Genomic DNA, 20,631 nt, shown 5'->3' on the forward strand with positions numbered 1-20,631 from the left:
CAGTACCAAACTTTTCCATGAGATGAAATTCAATGCTGTCATATTCAGGGCCATTTAGCCTTTTTAAATCGTGTCCATTATTTGTGTGTGTGTGCTGTTTGAAAATGTCTTGAACTGAAATCTGACTTGATTGCATGCTTCGGTATCTTCATAATTTGTAAAGCAGCAGACTTAAACAAAAGTCTAATTTGCCCGCCATTCAATTACATTACAATAACATAACAATATAGGATAAACATCTGAGATATTAAAGATTTTATTTGAGAATATTTTCTCTTAGTTTGCACTCTTCTCCTTTAAATGATTACCTGAGAGTGACGTGCAGCAGAATACAGAGTTCTCTGAAATCGAGAGGAAGGAAACCACGTAACCACAGCTGATTGTGTTAACTGAATAGAACACTACGTTCCAGAGGTTGTCATGACAGCAAGGCCTCCTATGCCTACAATTTGGTTATCATAAAACTATTGAAACTTTTGTTCAGTTTAGATGTTTTTAGCCTCCTCAAAAGAGCAATAATGAACATCAAGCGATCTCTGGAAACCCTCCTCCTACACGCTCCAACATTTCTTGAGAAAGAAATTAGATTGCACAATTCTCAAATGATCAACATCTTCATTGCTCTGATTCAATAGTACAGGGTTAAGCATGGTTGACTGAACCCACCTTGTATAGACCACTGCTATTATATGTCCTCCATATTTAAACACCTACACATTATATAAATCACACTGTAAACTGTCTGTTCTGCAACAATAAACAATAGATGATTTCCAGAATTCAGAACGCCTCGTCCCCATGTCACGTTCTCAACACTAACCCCCGCAATCCCAGGATTCCTTTCCTTCCACAGAATGCTGCATATTGTCACAGTTTCCCCTTTGTCTTGTCAATTTAAAAATAAGACTTCTTAAATATGCAAAAAAACAAACAAACAAAAAAAAGTTTTTGGATTCTGGTTATGATGCTAGGATGTTCCGGGTGGTTTCCAGGGTGTTTCTATGTTGTTGCTAGGGTTCTCTGGGTGGTTGCTAGGGGGTTACTTACTGATCATTATAATATCTGTTTCCTAGACATGGAACAGGTTAAAGGGATAGTTGACCCAACAATTTTCATTCTGTCATCATTAACTCACCCCTAAGTTGTTCCAAACATGTATGAAACAGTTGAATCCAAACAGTTGATGGACCCCATTGACTTCCATAGTATGGAAACAAATACAGTGTAAGTCAATGGGGTCCATCAACTGTTTGGTTATCGACATTCTTCAAAATATCTTCTTTTGTGTTCAGCAGCAGAAAGAAATTCATACAGGTTTGGAAGAATTTGAGGGTGAATAAATTATGACAGAATTTTTATTTTTGGGTCAACTATCCCTTTAAGGCACGTTCACACCAAGGACAACAACTAACAATAACTATAGAGTTTTAATTGTCCCTCTAAAAACTCTAAAAGAATAGTAGTCCACACTATACACCAGAGGGCAACAATATGATTGGAATCGATTTCAGAATCATTTTATTTCCAGCTGATGAACAATAAAAACACTGATAGCCAATCAGAATCCATCCTGTTTTAAAGAGCTTGAAAATTTAAAGCGATAGAAGCCAACTGCAGACTTATAATAAACAATGTTATCGTTATCGCTATATTGGTGTGGATGCTAATTATTGTTATAGTTATCTTTATACTTATGAAATGTGCTAAATAAACTTGCTTTGCCTTGCCTATACTTAATGTTCTTGGCATGAACGGGCCTTTACTGTGTTAATGCAAGCCAATGATATTTTTCCTCCGCCGTTTTATCATTCACCATAGAAAAATTGTAAGTCTGAAAAGTGCAGGAATAAAAATAAATAAATAAATAAACGTACTGAAATTTTTAACGTTTAAAATCACCATGAAATCAAAATGAACAATCCGTGCACATGATTTTTTTATTTTTTTTATTAATGTGCCTCATAATCTTCATAATCAAAATAACTCTCCCTCTCCCTTTCAGCGTCATCTCTTCTCTTCTCTGATGATGTGTTTACTGACGCGAGGGCGGGGCAAGCTGTCACTCATATGACATCACAGCAATAGCAAACCACAACAATCCAATCAATTCCCAAATGGACAGAATCAAGTCCCGTCCTACATTTTTCCTTGTTTGAGAGGCCGTTTCCCTTGGATATATGTCATAAAAGGGAAGAATTCGTATTGCAACTTCCGTTTCATGCCTACTTTACTAATTAGGGTAGGAATTTCAAAAAACTTTTTAACAGTTTTTACAAGGACTCAATGGTCTCGTCATGTCAATACACTAAAAGTAATTCAGACTGCCTAAAAAAAAAAAAAAAAAAAAAAAAAAAAAGAGCAATTTCCCCAAAAGCTTTTTTATTAACTGTAGTGGGACAGATCTAGTTAATTTCTTCCCACTCTAACACTACCTAGCATAATGAAGAGAACAGAGTTTTAACAAGGACGTTTATGGAGCACCACTTAGCTTTGAGTGCATGTCCTTGCAGTTGACTGAAATAGTGGCAATTAGGGACCAATGTAGCCATAATGTGTCACTGGTCATCACAGCATGGGACAGACCCATCATTATGAAATAATAAAAAATAACTAGCTATAAAACAACAGAAACCATGTATGCATGTAGAGCATGCATATGAGTGTGTCGGTTCAGTAAATCTATTCAAGTGCATTAACATTTAGACCGATTCAACTCCTGACTTTGTGAACTCATTTTAAACTTCCCTTTTCTCTTTAAAGGAGTAGTTCATAATTCTGTAATGAAACACTAGAGCCTCATGTCATTTTTTGTGAAAGAATCTTTCAGCCCAGTTTTATGAACTGGATCAATTGATTATTCAAAAGGCTAACCTCAAAAGAAAGTTTTAAATAAATCATGTCTTAAATTTAAGTCTGTTCCTCAAACAAAGTTATCGTATGACTTCGGAAAACTTATAGTTCACAAGTCATGTGGACCACTTTTATGATACTTCTATGATGCTTTTTGTGAGATGTACATGATTCACATTTTTATCTTTTGGGGGGAAATAAATGAGAAACTTTCCATTGTTTTCCATTTTTTCCCTTTGCGGCTGCTTGAACGCTCTGAGTGAAGTAACATCTGAGAATCAATATAATCAATAACTCATCAATGAGACTTTCTTATAAATATAATAAATATATATATAAAAAAACATTACAAATGTGTACAATGCAGGAATCAAACTGCTTTTGATGGGCCAAGTGGAAAAGAAAACACCACCAGATGAGTCTTTAATTACACCAATTTGGCTGAAACACATGTCTGGGTTATTATTGCATGTTTTAGAGGTAATTACCTGATTGAAATCTTCTGAGGTGTTCAGTAAGCGCCTGTGCAGAAACGTCTTTCTGGTTGTCAAGTGTCCTAAAAAAAGATTGACGTTAAATAGGATATAAATCTGTCAGAGAGTTTAGTCTGCCATAGACCGTCAATTTCAATCACTCTCACTTTCTTTAATGGTACTGTTTTAATTACTGGCTCTCACATTTGTTTTTCCATAAAAATGAATTATAACTTAAATTGTGCAGCTTGTTAAGGAGAGGTGTGCTATTACAGTACTTTTCAAAGATATATGATTTTGACTTGGTGGTAATTCGCTTTTTTTATATCATATATAGTATATTATAAAACACACAGAGTCTGGTATTATTTAATAAACATAGTGCTGTCTAAGAAATCAAGGCTGAAATGCTGCATTTGGAAATGTCACCGCAAAACCTGTGCACTGAGAGCAAAGCCTCCTGGGTAATATCTGAGAATAACCATATTTGCAGAACTTTATCATCTGTGATTACGGAATAAATTGTGTTTGCTCACTGTTTTGGCCAACTCCACAATGCTCTGATTGCTAATGCACTGCGTTTTGTGTCATTTTCAGAAGGTAAATGAGCAGAAACCAGGAACCAAAACATACTGGGGCCGTGGAGTAATGGGAGATAGACTGCAAGCCAAATTCAATCAAAATTCTTATTACCTAAGTTCGTCTTGCTTTATTATTCATGTAATATTAAAATCTGCAGTGTGAAAAGGCAATTTTGACAGAAAACTTCAGCATGCAAATTCCATTATAAAATGCTGCTAGTTTGCGCTGAAGTGCTTATGGGCTGACGCCAAACAGTGTTTCCCAGCAACCCGCAGCCAGAACCAGAGAGTTAGATGCGAGTTGTGACCAGCAGGACATGCGACTAAAACCCAACATTTGAGACTCAAAACAAATCTTTAAGACAAGAATAAAGCAACATACACTGTAGCCTAGACTGAACAGTTTACATCACCCAAAAAGCGCCAAAGATACACCATAAATTAGCCGGATTCCCCTGCTTCCCTGTCCCTGATGAATAACTTGGGATCGTGATTAATGGCAAGTCATCTTTTATATACACATATAAAAAATAGATTAATCTGTCCTCTGCAGATAAAAGTAATTTGTCACTTTTCAAAGTTAGAAAAAAAAATTGTGCAGAGTCAAGCGTTCTGCGGGCCTTTAACAGCGGTGACATAATCTATGAGTGCACAGCTGCAGCTACAGTAAACCTACTGGATGTAGTTTATTACAGCGCTCTACCCACAAATCCCTGCGACAGATTTGTGCATGAAAGCTGGTTGGCTGTCGCTGATCACGCCGACAGAGCTAAAAACTGCTTAACTGTGGGACACCAATCCTGATTTGAGCTAATGCTTCAATGGAAATGAGGAAATGACAACATGCAGTTACAAACCAAGACTATTGCAGGAAATATTCATTAATTACCTGTGCCTTTTGATCAAAGTCTAAGGTCTCTCAAGACAATAGCCCATTCTTCTTCATTTTTGTTATATGATGACCACAAATTAGTATCAAAAGGTTGATTTTTTTTTTTTTTTTGTAAATAAAAATAATGACAATTAATTACAATTCATTTAAATAAAGTAGCCTAAATAAATAACACATAATTAACTGAGCTGAATGAAATATAATTAAATGAACTGGACTTACATTTTCTCAAAGTTAGCATGAAACGGAAGTTGCGATCGTATTTTCTTCCCTATATTGTGATGTAGAGTAAAATGGCTTCTCGAATAAGTCAAAATGTAGGCCGGGACTTGATTTTGTCCATCGGGAAGTGATTGGATGGTTGTGGTTTGCTATCGCTGTGATGTCATGTGAGTGACATCAGATTACAAGGCACTTGTAACTTAAAAAAAAAAAAAAATATATATATATATATATATATATATATATATATATATATATATATATATATATATATAAAATATATATACAGTGCTATGCATAAGTTTAGACACCCATGCTAAAGTTGACTAAAAAGAGGAATAAAAAATCATCTTTTGGAATTTAAACTTAATGCCTTAATTAAAAAAAAATAGGAAAAATCCAACCTTTAAGGACACCAATTTTCTTTGGGAAAGAATAATGTATCGTAAATAAATCAATGTTCTTCCTTAAAATACAGGGTGCATAAGTTTGGACACCCCTATGTTAAATTCCCATAGAGGCAGGCAGATTTTTATTTTTAAAGGCCAGTTACTTCATGGATCCAGGATACTATGCATCCTGATAAAGTTTCCTTGGCCTTTGGAATTAAAATAGCCCCACATCATCACATAGCCTTCACCATACCTAGAGATTGGCATGGGGTACTTTCCATAAGATCATCTCTCAATGCAAATCAAACTAGCTATTAGGCTAACTGAAATAAAACCATGCAAATCTCTAGGTATGGTGAAGGCTATGTGATGATGTGGGGCTATTTTAATTCCAAAGGCCAAGGGAACTTTATCAGGATGCATATCCTAAAAAAAACCTTTTACATGTCCCACTTTTTAAGATATAATGATCTGTGGCTGCACTAATATAAAACAGCTAGAGGTTTGGCACTTTCACTATCGTTAGATGGTTAAACAATAGAGATCTGAGAGGATCTACCCTAAGGCAAAACAGTGTTTCGCCGCTCTGCATGTAACATGATGATCCAAATAAAGGATTGTGTTCTTTTCAACTGGCGTGACAACACACACGTTGATTGAGTTTGTTTGTGTGCGTGAGCATGTGGGTGTGTTTGTGTACTACAAGGACTCATTATTATCATGTGACAGACTACAATACAAACTCAAGTGTGGAAGTTGGAGTGAGGGCTCTGGTGTTTTTGTGTGTGCGTGTGTAGAATTTGCGTGACTTTTCTCGGCTCTCAGCTCAAAAGGGGAAAGTGAACATACAAAGGGAAGTATGGGATTTATGCTGTTTTTCATACAGAACACTAAATGTTATCATCTCATCTGCGGTAGCCTCCTTATCCGTTACTGTGCTATTGTTTACTTATAAAGCATCATATCTCAAATAAGCAATTTTTCTCAGAATGTAGGCTATACCTGATTGTTCATACAAACATATTTTTTTTTTACTCGAAGTAATTCTCCAAAGATTACAAAAGTGTTTTATGCAGCTACTGTAATATAAGCCTAGCTAACGCTCTGTTAACCAAACTTGCCGGTTAACTCTTTCCCTGCCAGCATTTTTTTTTTCCATACAAATTTCATGGTTCCCCAGAATATTTTGTTGTATAAATAAATATCTGAACATACAATATATCAAAAGAAATAACAGAGCTTCTGCTTTCAAAAACACACTTGAATGTGGGCAAGTTTCATGAAAAAACAACATTTTGAACAAAAAGCTGGATCGGATTCAGAACGATGATCAAAACAGAGTAGATCGGGTAGCCTACATACTGTAATGACAGAAAATTTCATCAATGGTGGGGAAAGAGTTAATAGGACGTTCAGTTAGGCTAGAAATGTATTTTTAAATCATTCATGGAACATTTTTTTTTAAACGTTTAAGTTGGACGGTTTTTAAGTTGGAATGTTCAGTGAACATTCAAAAGTAATATAATATTTGCAAAATGATAAAACTGAATGTTCCCTAAAAGTTCGCATGACATAAAAAACTGGACATTTTGAACGGCCAGTGAAAATTCAGAAATAACATTTTCATAACTTAATGTGAACTTTAACAAAAGCATTTTTTGAATATTTTTTTTCTTAGCTGGAATGGACCTTTACTTTGACCTCTGGATGGTGCAGTTTTCGAAATGAGACACAAATACAAGATCCGCAGTGTTCATTGCTCCCTATTCCTGAGCACGTCGAAACATAACAGCCTATACTCTTTTAAATAAATATAAATTGCCATACGTTCATGTAGCATAATATACATGTGCATATAATACATCCATGTGTATTTATATACATGCAAATATACATGTATATATATCCTTCATTTGCATACCTTCGCTGTTGAAAGACTGTGGTTTATTGATCTGAGTTTTATACATTATAAAGGAGAATAAGGAGAATGAGAAGAAAAAGCATAAAAAAATCAACTTTTTTTCATGTGAAATCACATCCGCTTGGAAGCTAAAGATAATCACCGATGGGTTCATTCCAATCTAAGAACTAATCTTTAGGAAAAACAACTATGCCCAGATGCTCTAAATATCATGGAATACTAAAAACGCAGGCGTTTCCTCCATCATAAAGCACCTGCAAGGTGGACAACATTAAACGCGGTGGAAAGGGACAGTAACTATGGCAACAATAACTTCCCATCTCTTGACATCATGGCTGCTTGAGGCGTTTGACATGGCTGGTGAACTGGTCAACAGGGCAAGTGGATTGTGTCTACACAGAAGAGAGGAGATGAGATCGACCCACCTCAAGCCAGGTGTCTGAACAGTTGTTTTCACATTAGCAGCGTTGGAAGTCTGTTCCCTGTCACGCCGGCGCCAGGGCGCAGGGTCACGGCCGGGTCTCCATGGACATGAAGGAGAATCGCAGCATTAAGGAGCATCGGAGAAAAAGGGAGGGAAGATTGCAGTGTTAGTTCTAGTGCCAAACGACAGCAATAAAATTTCAGAAATTAGAGCCGCAGAAGACAATGGGTTATAGACTACCTTTGATTTACAATTAAACAAGCTGTTACGCACTGGCATCCTTCCCAACCTGTAATTTAGCATCCACTCTTGATAAGCCAGCTTAGTTGAAAGCATCCAGCAAAGCAGACAGAAGAAACAAGATGGATTTTAAAGGAACAGTTCACCCAGAAATAACCACACCGGTATGATTTTCTTTCTTCAGTGGAACACAAAGGAGATGTTTAATCTAAAAGCTGCTTTTTTCTCTCCATAAAACAAAGGTAGATAGAGACAATAGACTGTCGAGATCCAGAAAGGAACAAAAAAGCATCACAAAAGTAGGCCATGTGATACTTGGTACACAATGGTAACCCCCCAAAACGGCAACATAACAGAAACCCCTATAAATTCCAACATAACAGAACATTAAACACTAATGGATCTCCATCTATATTAATTCTGTGCAAAAACACACAAAGTAACACTTCATTTCAGTATTTACTCTCAGTCTGTATCAAAGCACCATTTTTTCCCTCTCTTTGAGTCTCAATTTCCTAATTTGCTACAAATATTGATATGAAATGAGTAATAATTGTAGTTCTTGAAACTGATCAGTATAATTTCTCCATTCTCATATATTTTGATTGAAATTTAAAAAAAAATATTAAGTATAATTTAAAAATATAATATGTTGGTCAAATACCAATTTCGTTTTGTTACAAAAACTTAAATTTGCTAAATGAACTGTTGGATATTTAGTAATTTATTTTGGTATGTCCAACTTAGACAATCATTTAAGTGATATTCAAATATTTAATAGATAGTACACTTATTTATAATTTTTTAGGGTACGTTTACACAAAATTATGTACTAAAAAATGAAAAATGTTTCCTTGACAAACGTTGATAAAACAATTCCCATTCACACAGATCTGTGAAAACAACTGAAAACGCTGTATTATTCATGCCAGGCCAGTAGTTGGCGATGTAACCTTCTAAAGAAAAACTACACGCATAGACTGAACACGTAATATGCATGCGCATGACATCACTGTTTTCACAAATTTGTGACAATAGCGTATCGTTTTCAAAAACTTGCACTGTTAAACCTGTTTTGCATTTTCAGGCCCCCAAAACATTGTTGTCGTGTAAATGAACGACCAAAACACATACAATTTTTCAGTTTTTTGTTGAAACCGGTGTCGTGTAAACAGACCCTTAGTGAGTATGCTGTATTTTAAGTATTTGGAGCTTGACAGCACTTTTTTTATTCATGTTATATGAAAAAGTGCAGCATGAGCATTCTGCAAAACATCTAGTGTTTCACAAAAAAATAAAAATAATATTGGAAGGTAAATAAATGTAAGGATTTAAATGTTTTCTCTTTAAGACAACCTTTTCCTTTTCCAAGCCAATGATTTCTTCTCAGACTAATAACATTTTTTACCCTTTGCCTAGTTTCCCTGTTTAGCTCCTTGTGATGACATATACATGATAACAACAAAAATGTGTGTCAAAGAAGGCTGTTGTTGATGTTGTTATTGTTGTCGGCTTCCGCAAACTCAAGGACTCGAGACTTTTATCCCTGTTCTCACATTCAAAGACTTCCTCTTGGGACAAAGCTCCACGCTTTCCAAGAATCCCAAGAGGAGCGTATGCCATCAGGAAAAACGATTAAGCTCAGTATAAATAATAGCATGATTGATAGTACCTCATCGCTTAAAAAGCTGCATTACATAACGTGTGTTCTTATCAGGGTTTTTTTTTTTTTTTTTGTACTGAAGATGAGAACACCAAATAAATACTAGGCCTCAGAAAGATACATATTAAAGTACAGACAAGGGTCACACTTAGTAACTAACACGTAATCAAGTTCTTAGTAATACAAATTAATGACCTAATATGCAATTACTAGAGTAGCTTGTAATTGCACATTGTTTTTGCTATTGTAACTGATATTAATGTATATGAATGGACTCATTTTTAAAGGTTATGTTAAAATACTTCTTCTCTACACCCAGGCCTATAAGCAGAGACATATGTTTTTTGAAAACAGAAATTAGGTTGTTTTCAAAGAAATTAATTACATTTCCATTTATGCATTTAGCAGACCATATTTATTCCTTTTAATTCACAATTTATAATGTTACAAAATATTTATATTTAAAATAAATGCTGTTCTTTGGAACTTTCTATTCATAAAAAAAATAAAATCACAGTTTCCACCAAACATATTAAGCTGCACAACTGTTTTTAACATTGATAATAATAATAAATATTTCTTAAGCATGAAATCATCTTATTAGAATGATTTATGAAGAATCATGTGATACTGAAGACTGGAGTAATGATGCTGAAAATTCAGCTTTGATCACAGGAATAAATTACATTAAAAATATATATTCAGATAGAAAAAAAGATTTTAAATTGTAATATTTCACAATATTACTGTTTTTACTGTATTTTTGATCAAATGTATGTAGTCTTTGTGAGCATAAGAGAACCAAGACAACCAAAGTTTGAACAGTAGTGTGTGAGTAAGTCAATCGTTGGATGATTTCCAAGGAACCAATGGTGTTCGTTTGGGGGCGGGGCTATCTGCTTGTCCGAACAATGACAGACAAGCGGAGTGTTTCAAAACCCTGTTTTATGTTTTAAAAAGGGGACATACTGTACGGCAACAGCAGATAAAAAAACAAAACAAAAAAATTCTGATTTAGACCAAATAAAATAAAAAAAAATCTATATTTACTGAACACATTAAACATTTAGGCCTAGAATGTAACAACACGGCAAACATATTTTAGACAAATAATAGGAAAAGTAAAAGGAAAAATGTTTTATCAACACGTAAACCCAAGCCGGTCTAGACTGGCGCATTCATCAGCCCCTCTCTTATTAAACAAGCTCCCCTCTGAGCTCAAACGGCAAGTCCGTGTCTCTCCTGCGTCTGTACACCATAGAATCATAAACTCCGGCTGTTACGTCCACATCAGCTTTACCGTATACCCTTCCCTGTGGAGAAAAGTGCAATAAGCGACAGCTATAAACAAAAGAGAAACAGCAAACTGACAGAATCTATTATATACCAATACCATAATGCAGAGTTTGTTTATATACCATGAATCCTTTGAATTAAAACTGAGAATTTAGATATGAAATGTACAGTTGTGAATTAGAGATCACACATTTGGCACACACTGGTTGTTGGTTCACACACCCACCTCATGGTATGTGGAGACTGGTGCTCGTGGATCCATGTGGCCAGCAGGGGGCAGCAGTGAGTAGCTCTGCAGGTCCTGGGACGTCCCCCAGCCTCTCACCTCCTCATAGTCATGAGCGAGAGGGCTGGTGCCGAATCTGCCATCTGGAAGGAAGGAAACTCAGCACATCAATACTTCAGTCATGAACCTTCAAGTTGCAAAAACGTTTGAACGTTTGCTCAAATATTGAACACTCACTTTGCATAAAAACAAAAGAGCTTTTAAAAGCAGAGAACTTGGATGATGAAGTGATCTAAAAAGACTCCCCTCACACATTATGAGAGAAAGAATATATTTCTTTGTAGGCAAGGATCACTATTACTATTACGCATACTTAAGCCGGGGACACACTTAACGACTGTTCGGCCGATCATGAACGTAATTCGATACTTACGACTGATCATGCCCAAATGTGCCGAGTCCCATTAAGTCGGTGTTCACAGTCGGTGTTTAAGATCTGCTGCAGTCAATGGAAACAGTCTGTAAGTGTGATCAGTTCAATCTTAGAATGTTTCAGCTAGTCGTTAAGTGTGTTCCCGGGATAAGGTATGTTCAAATCCCTAACTAACTATTAAATTAGTTACATGCTGTTTGTGCAATAGGCGTGAATGATACATCAAATCATGTAGCTTGATGAGAGATAAGCTATTAGTTTTCTAAGTGATTTTGTCTGGCAGGTGATAAAACCGGTGAACAAATCCCACAAACTTTCATCTAGGGTCACACAAACACTCTGAATACCCTAGCAACTGCATAGCGATGGGCTATAACCACTCAGAACAGCCTAGTAACTGCAAAGCAATGAGATACAGACACTCAGAACACCATAGCAACTGCATAGCGATGAGTTACAAACACTCAGAACACCATAGCAACTGGATAGTGATGGGCTACAACCACTCAGAACATCCTAGCAACTGCATAGCGATGGGTTACATACACTCAGAACACCTTAGCAACTGCATAGCGATGGGCTATAACCACTCAGAACACCCTAGTAACTGGATAGCGATGAGCAACTAACACTCAGAACACCCGAGCAACTACATAGTGATGGGCAACAGACACTTAGAACACCCTAGAAACTGCATAGCGATTAGCAACAAACACTTAGAACACCCTAGCAACTGCATAGTGTTAGGCTACAGACACTCGATACAGCCGTTAAGTCAGTGTTCACAGTCGGTGTTTAAGATCTGCTGCAGTCAATGGAAACAGTTTGTAAGTGTGATCAGTTCAATCTTAGAATGTTTCAGCTAGTCGTTAAGTGTGTTCCCGGCATAAGGTATGTTCAAATCCCTAACTAACTATTAAATTAGTTACATGCTGTTTGTGCAATAGGCGTGAATGATACATCAAATCATGTGGCTTGATGAGAGATAAGCTAATAGTTTTCTAAGTGATTTTTTCCTGGCAGGTGATAAAACCGGTGAACAAATCCCACAAACTTCCATCTAGGGTCACACAAACACTCTGAATACCCTAGCAACTGCATAGCGATGAGTTACAAACACTCAGAACACCATAGCAACTGGATAGTGATGGGCTACAACCACTCAGAACATCCTAGCAACTGCATAGCGATGGGTTACATACACTCAGAACACCTTAGCAACTGCATAGCGATGGGCTATAACCACTCAGAACACCCTAGTAACTGGATAGCGATGAGTAACAAACACTCAGAACAGCCTAGCAACTGCATAGTGATGGGCAACATACACTTAGAACACCCTAGAAACTTCATAGCGATTAGCAACAAACACTTAGAACACCCTAGCAACTGCATAGCGTTAGGCTACAGACACTCGATACACCCTAGCAATTGCATAGTGATGAGCAACAAACACACAGAACACCCTAGCAACTGCATAGTGATGAGCTACAAACAGTCAGAACACCTTAACAACTGCATACTGATGAGCAACAAACAGTTAGAACCCCATAGCAACTGGATAGCGATGAGCAACAAACACTCAGAACACCCGAGCAACTATATAGTGATAGGCAACAGACACTTAGAACACCCTAGAAACTGCATAGCGATTAGCAACAAACACTTAGAACACCCTAGCAACTGCATAGCGTTAGGCTACAGACACTACACCCTAGCAATTGCATAGTGATGAGCAACAAACACTCAGAACACCCTAGCAACTGCATAGTGATGAGCTACAAACAGTCAGAACACCTTAACAACTGCATACTGATGAGCAACAAACAGTTAGAACCCCATAGCAACTGGATAGCGATGAGCAACAAACACTCAGAACACCCGAGCAACTATATAGTGATAGGCAACAGACACTTAGAACACCCTAGAAACTGCAAAGCGATTAGCAACAAACACTTAGAACACCCTAGCAACTGCATAGCGTTAGGCTACAGACACTCGATACACCCTAGCAATTGCATAGCGATGAGCAACAAACACTCAGAACACCCTAGCAACTGCATAGTGATGAGCTACAAACAGTCAGAACACCTTAACAACTGCATACTGATGAGCAACAAACAGTTAGAACACCCTACCAACTGCATAGCGTTAGGCTACAGACACTCGATACACCCTAGCAATTGCATAGTGATGAGCAACAAACACTCAGAACACCCTAGCAACTGCATAGTGATTAGCTACAAACAGTCAGAACACCTTAACAACTGCATACTGATGAGCAACAAACAGTTAGAACCCCATAGCAACTGGATAGCGATGAGCAACAAACACTCAGAACACCCGAGCAACTATATAGTGATAGGCAACAGACACTTAGAACACCCTAGAAACTGCATAGCGATTAGCAACAAACACTTAGGACACCCTAGCAACTGCATAGCGTTAGGCTACAGACACTCGATACACCCTAGCAATTGCATAGTGATGAGCAACAAACAGTCAGAACACACTAGCAACTGCATAGCGATGAGCATCAGACACTCAGAACACCCCAGCAACTGCATAGCGATAGGCTACAAACATTCTGAACACCCTAGCAACTGCATAGTGATGACCAACAAACAGTCAGAACACCCTAGCAACAACACAGTGATGAACTACACACACTCATAACACCCTAGCAACAATATAGTGATGAGTTACAAAAACTCAGAATACCCTAGCAACTGCATAGCGATGAGCAACACACACTCAGAACACCCTAGTAACTGCACATTGATGAGCAACAAACACTCAGAACACCCTAGCAACTGCATAGTGATGGGCTGCAACCACTCAGAACATCTTAGCAACTGCATACTGATGAGCAAAAAAACATTAGAACATTAGAAGTCACATAGCAATGCCCTGGCAACCACCTACAACACCCTAACATTTGTGGCAGTGACATTAGAAGTAAAATATGTAGTTTATTCTGGGGATTTTTGCTAAATAGGCAGGAAGTTATTTGAGAAAGGGAGATTATTTGAACCTAAAAAATATAAAAAGTTAAGCTTTAAATCCCTATAAAGTGTGCATAACCACATTAAATGCAGTCTCACCATAATCCTCTGGGCCTTCAGGGTGAGTATACAGCGCAGGACTGTAGTAATAATGAGAACTCTGCTGCTATTGAGATGTAGGAAAAAGAAAGGACATCTTCAGTAGCAATAAATATTGTTTGTGAATTCAAGTGGGATCTTTTTCCTCACAAGGCAGCAAATGTTCTTTTTTTAATGTATTTTTATCTGAACGTTAAGCATTTTTATCTGAACGTTTTGCTAGAACAGCCCTTTCCATTGGCTGCGTGAGTGTCCATTGATATACCCGTCCGTAGCTCTCATAGACGCTGCTGTCAGGCTCAGAGCTGCTGTCGATGAGGAGCGTTCGCTGTGCAGAGGCGTTGATAAGCTCTCTGCTCGCATAGCGTGTTGAGCTGCTCGACATGGACCTGCAGAAACAGAGAAACTTCACATTCACAAATCACAACTGCAAGTTAGAAAACCAGACAAGAAAGAAGAACTTCTGCAACCAGGGAGGATTTTCCAAGAAGCAGTCAATCAATATAGAAGTCTGGAAAATTGGAAATTAATGGGAAATTATTAGAAGGTTTAAATTTTCAATTATTTCACTTAATGCATGTTGTATACATACACTAATCATCATATATATGTGTGTATAATTTTGGCATTAATTTAAATTTATACACACACACACACACACACATAGACCTATTCCATATTAATATATTAAAATCTGTTAATACATTAAAAATAATATAAATTATTTAATGTTACAAACTAATATGTTATATATAATTTTGAAGCGCTTTCTTGCCCGTATTGCAATTATAATCATCTTAACCACGACGTAATGTCCACTTTTCACGATCAATTCCCAAAGGGTAAAATATATAATGTATATTTCTCATTGAATATTCTGGGATATTTGCTGCTTTACAAATGTAATTTCTGTTAAATTTAAAGGTACACTATGTAACTTCTGGCCCTCTAACAGTTAAAAACAAAACTGCATGTATTTTGTAGAAGAACATTGTTTTGGTTGTGCTTCGGCTCTGCGTGACTTTGCAGATGAATATGGTTATTCTACAGCTCATAAAACATTCACTATAGGCTTAAGAGAAATAACCCGTTTAGATGGAGAGGACCTCAAGATGACTAGCTGAAGATGTCACTGTAACTTTACCCATTAATAGACAGTACTTCTAAACTCCAGCACAGTTCTACAACAACCACAATGAACTGATCCTTCACAATAGATAATGTTTTACAATCAACTCTGTTAGAGAGATACATATGGCAATTTATCTCTTCAATAAAATACTTTACTCACATGTTGAGCAATAAAAACACCAACTCCATGTCCCTTTGACAACATTTCACATCCCTCAGTTCTCGCCACCTCTGAAAAGCCAAGCCAATGTTGGTTCTTGTTTTATTACAAGCTCTGTCACGTTCTCTTTTTGCCAGCAGACTCTTCTCTGTTCGGTGTTTGTTTAAAATGGGTGATTCCCCTGAGATGGGAGAATCGTTTTTGCTTGTTGTGACAACTAACCTCTGCCACTTCCTTTTCACTAGAGCTTTTCTCTATTTACAGATATGACTGAACGCACGGGCGGAATTTCCTTTGAAAACCATCCCGACAAGTCTAAAATACACTTACAATAGGCTTACAAGTTACCCAAGTGAATCAGGGCAAGACAAAAACACGTTTTGGAAGAAGGATTGATCTCATTATTTAAATTTAGTTAATTTTGAACAAACACAAAGTCACATCGTGCACCTTCGAAGTTACATGCACTTAAGTTAAGTTACACACCTAAGGCTCAGGTTTCTCTTTTTTTAATATCCAACTAAAACTCCAAAACTTTTGTCTATTCCGCCCTTTTTTTTAAGCTCATGACTCTGTCAAATGTAGGCTGGTGAAATAAAAACTCTGAGTCTATTTATGGAGATGCAAGCTAAGCAGCATTTCTATACACCGTCTTGAGGGCTTCTATAGACACTGGAAGCTGGAAGGCTCACCCAGACAGGCAGAAGTTGTTCTGAATGCCTTCGAGCCATCACAGCATGATGGTCTTGCTTGTTAGTGCGGCTTTCTAAGCCACACATCACCATTACTATTGCTCACATTAAGGTGTAGGGGTTTGTTCACTCTCCTAATCCCAAGCATTACACTTTGGCAGTAAATAACATAGCAACCAAGTAACAAGTTTTGCGGTCACATGACATGTGTTCATCAAAAAGTAGTTTGTCTTTTAATTTTTGAGGTTGAAGACACCTCAGGGTCAGGGCTGAGTGGGCATACTTGCAACAGAACTAACATGACTGACCTCTGCTCCTCGCTTTTCGTCTCCTGTGAAATGCTCCTGGTGTCCTCTGGAGGCAAAAACCAAAGGAGAGGGCAAAAGTCATAGGAAGGAGAGCATGACAGAAATGAAAGGACACCAGAAAAGACAGAACACCAGAAAGACAGAACACGAGATTGTTTGTGTATGGAACATTCATCATACACCATTCAATTATTGGTTCCTCCCTACAAATTGTGTTGTGACAGTAGCTTTAATAAACTGATAAAAAGGGCTGTCCAAATTGAAAGCGAGAAGAGAGGACGACAGGTTCATGAATAGAGAGGAATCGAAAAAAAAAAGTCGTGAGCGAGAGATGAGAGGGGAGAGACGAGACACCTGACAGTTTGAAGGAAGGGGCGAGGCGAAAAAAAAGACAGATGGGGTGAGTGAGAGAGAGAATGACAGAGGACGAAAGGGAAAGGGGCGAGATAAGGGGAGAGACGAAGGGAGGAAGTGACAGCTGCCGTGGAAAGGAGAGATGGCAGGATGATGCAGATGGCTGAGGAGCCAGCGAGCGAGATAAGAGAAAGAGAGAGAGATGGATTTAAAAGTGAGAAGTCATATTAGGATTCAGACAGTTCATCCCTTTTGCGCTGCGTGCTGTCGCTGAGAGTCGACCAGTCTGGGACACGCTGTCTAACAGCGCAGAGTTGAAGCGGTGACACGCTGAGGAGTCAGGCTGTCGGGATACCTTTCAGACTCCGCCCTCTGTTTTTATATCTGACGAATAGAAAGCAGCTCAATGGATTTAGGAATAACAGGAGGCCGCCCACAACCAGGATCACCACGGCATAGACAGGAAGACCACGACCTGTTGAGGAACATAAAAATAAAAGAGTGTGTATTTTTTTTAAGGGATACACAGTCAGTGGCCCCAAAAAGTATCTGGACACTAAAGACAAGTGACTTTAGTTACTTATTTAATTACAATTAAATATTTTTTTAAACACAATAAATCATTATTAAAAAAAAAAATAAATAAAAATGCTAATAATAATAACAACGATACTTAATATTATTGTTAAACATTTTATTATAAATGAATAATTAACTATTACAAATAATAATATATTTTTTTAATAACAGCTCATTTACTTTGTCCACCCAGCGTTGAATAGAGGAACTAACACCGATTTTCTTATAAATTGATTGTAATTAATTGTAACCAGTGTTATTTTAGTATCATTGATGCAATATTATAGTTTTTGTTAATGTATTCAATTAGATTTTATTTTTATATTTTCTGTTTTCATTTTCTTTTTTAAAGTTTTAATGTCTATATACAAGTTTTTTTTAGTTTATATAGTTTTAGTTATTTTAGTACTTCAACTTCAATTAAACAACAATGAGAATGTTGCCTTGCAACTTATAAATAATTGCTTTAAATTTTAATTAATTTGATCTTTATTGTATTTCAAGTAACAATTTTTTTTATGGTTTTATTTAATGATAATATCTCGATTGTAACTTATTTTTTAAAAATACCAATTAAATAGTACATTTGGTGGAAAAGTCCTAAAAAGGAACAGACTTAATACATCCACTAAAAATCACCCTGACATCATTTGCTTAAAGGTATTTGCAAAAACATCTCAGAAATGTGTTAGCTGGATCATTTGTTTCTACTTTGGTAGATGTCAAGCAGTGCAATGGCATTTTAAAGCATGACTTAAGCATTCAAAGATACATATATTAATGGCAGCTGTGCCATATATATGTTCATGAAGTGGAAAGATGTCATGGGTTGGATTTGCACAACTATTCTCTGTCACTGTCTTGTTGGATTTGCAATATGTCACTGTTTTGCAGAAGAGAGCGTACAGATTTGACACGCTCGAGTCATGCCTTGCCGCGTGAAAAGACCTCCAATGCCGCATGAACTAGTTTATTCACATAGACGAGAGACATTGATAAATCTCTCCCTGAAAAAAAAAATCCCTCACACAGTGTATCATTCCCAAATCAATCTGATGACATAGGAACTATCCAAGGAAATTGAAAACCCTAATGAATCTTTTCTACACAAACCCAATCAAAATGCAAAGCAGCATCCGGCGGACCTCGAATTTGCCGCAAGCTAATGTCAGTTTATTCCGTACCCCGAATCAAGGGTCAATAACTGCCACTGTGTCCCATTAAATTGCACCAAAGCGTTCAGCCTGAGCAAAACTGCACCAAACCGCAGAAGAGAAAACATTGAGCCCCAAGGCTTTATGAAAGCACATGAAACAGGCCGGTAAAGGCCATGGAAACTGAAGTACGAGCTGAGAAATTGATCTGAATTCTGGGGTGTCAGGCCTTTTCTACATTTGATAAATAGCAGCTGCAGTGAGCCAGAGGAGGAAATGCAGCACCTGCAAAAGCTGAATCCTGGTCTTCTGGTGAGACCCCACCGTCAGCTTCCTCAGCATCTGAGAGAAACAGAGACAAGGTAAATCACTTAATGCAGAGGTTACAGAGCGCAGTCACTTTCTTCTGCTCTGACCATGAGTCTTAGCTCAGAAAATCAAAAGCGAATATTGATTCATGCATTGTTCTTGTTCGCGATGCATTTAAAAACACGCTGTATTATGTAGAACCTACAACGCTAGTACTATGTGTAGTCGGCATTAGAGTCCATTAGAGTTGACGGCAAGTACAAAGTGGAAGATAATGAATTCCAATGTGTAAAATCAAAGATTATAGACTTAGTCTAGCCTGAAAAGCCCCACTGTGATATGTAAAGACTTGTGTCAGAGTAAATGGCTTATTTAATTTGACAAATGAAACAAGGTACTTGAATGGACTGTACAGTACTTTCACACCTTTGTTTTCATTTGCATTAAATTACATTTGGCTTAAACTGAGCTGAAATAAGGTGATTGATTATAAAATCAATTGCAGTACACATACCTACGAAACTCACACATGCTTTTTCGTAGTCTAGTTATAGCCGAATGCTTCTCAAACAAAGGCATATGCCATTGATCAAACGGAGTTTTAGTGAGAACTGTACTATTAGTTGTTATTCATCCATAAAGGGGTAGTTTTAAAAAAATGCATTCCATGCTATTACAATGATGCTTTCACTCTTCAAATAAAATACAAAAATGTAAATGTAATAATGTAAAAATGTAAAGAAACACTTTACTAATGTTCAGAAGTTTGGGATAAATAAGGAATTTATACTTTTCTTCAGCAAGAATGCTTTGAATTAATCAAAAGTGAAGGTAAAGACATTTATACTGTTACAAAACATTTCTATTTCAAAATGATTTTGAACTTTGTTCACCCATGCATCCTGGAAAAAAATCGCCATAAAAACACATACATTGATGATAAGAAGAAGAAATGGTTTTTGAGCAGCTAATCAGAATATTAGATTGATTTCTGAAGGATCCTGTGACACTGAAGACTGGAGTAATAATGCTGAAAATTCACATAAATGCATAAATTACATTTTCAAATACATTAAAATAGAAAACAGTTATTTTAAATTGTATTAATATTTCACAATATTACTGTTTACTGTGTTTTTGATCAAATAAAGGCAACCTTGGTGAGCAGAAGCGACTTAAGTGACATCAAACACGGCAATTACAAAAAAGTCAGACATTTTAGCAAAA

At 36.9% G+C, this 20,631-nt stretch overlaps 1 protein-coding gene across 3 annotated transcripts in view; it reads right to left on the bottom strand.

Annotated features, from left to right (window-relative positions):
* Nucleotides 1–9,731: 9,731 nt before the first annotated feature.
* nphs1 (NPHS1 adhesion molecule, nephrin) overlaps nt 9,732–20,631 on the bottom strand; it is a 99,472-nt gene continuing 88,572 nt past the window's right edge. Inside the window, exons 25-31 of one of the 3 annotated variants that reach the window (XM_079885003.1) lie at nt 19,381–19,437; nt 17,718–17,837; nt 17,009–17,054; nt 14,983–15,106; nt 14,718–14,781; nt 11,181–11,323; nt 9,732–10,971 (exon numbers count right to left, since the gene is read on the bottom strand). In XM_079885003.1, the coding sequence (XP_079741129.1) occupies nt 10,855–10,971; nt 11,181–11,323; nt 14,718–14,781; nt 14,983–15,106; nt 17,009–17,054; nt 17,718–17,837; nt 19,381–19,437 (671 nt within the window). In that variant the 3' untranslated portion in view covers nt 9,732–10,854. Of the gene's footprint in view, nt 10,972–11,180; nt 11,324–14,717; nt 14,785–14,982; nt 15,107–17,008; nt 17,055–17,717; nt 17,838–19,380; nt 19,438–20,631 lie in introns of all 3 variants that reach the window. The other 2 variants (XM_079885002.1, XM_079885004.1) reach the window with 2 other exon arrangements.

This window comes from Squalius cephalus, assembly GCF_949319135.1.
Source record: "Squalius cephalus genome assembly, chromosome: 11".
NCBI classification, from domain to species: Eukaryota; Metazoa; Chordata; class Actinopteri; order Cypriniformes; family Leuciscidae; genus Squalius; species Squalius cephalus.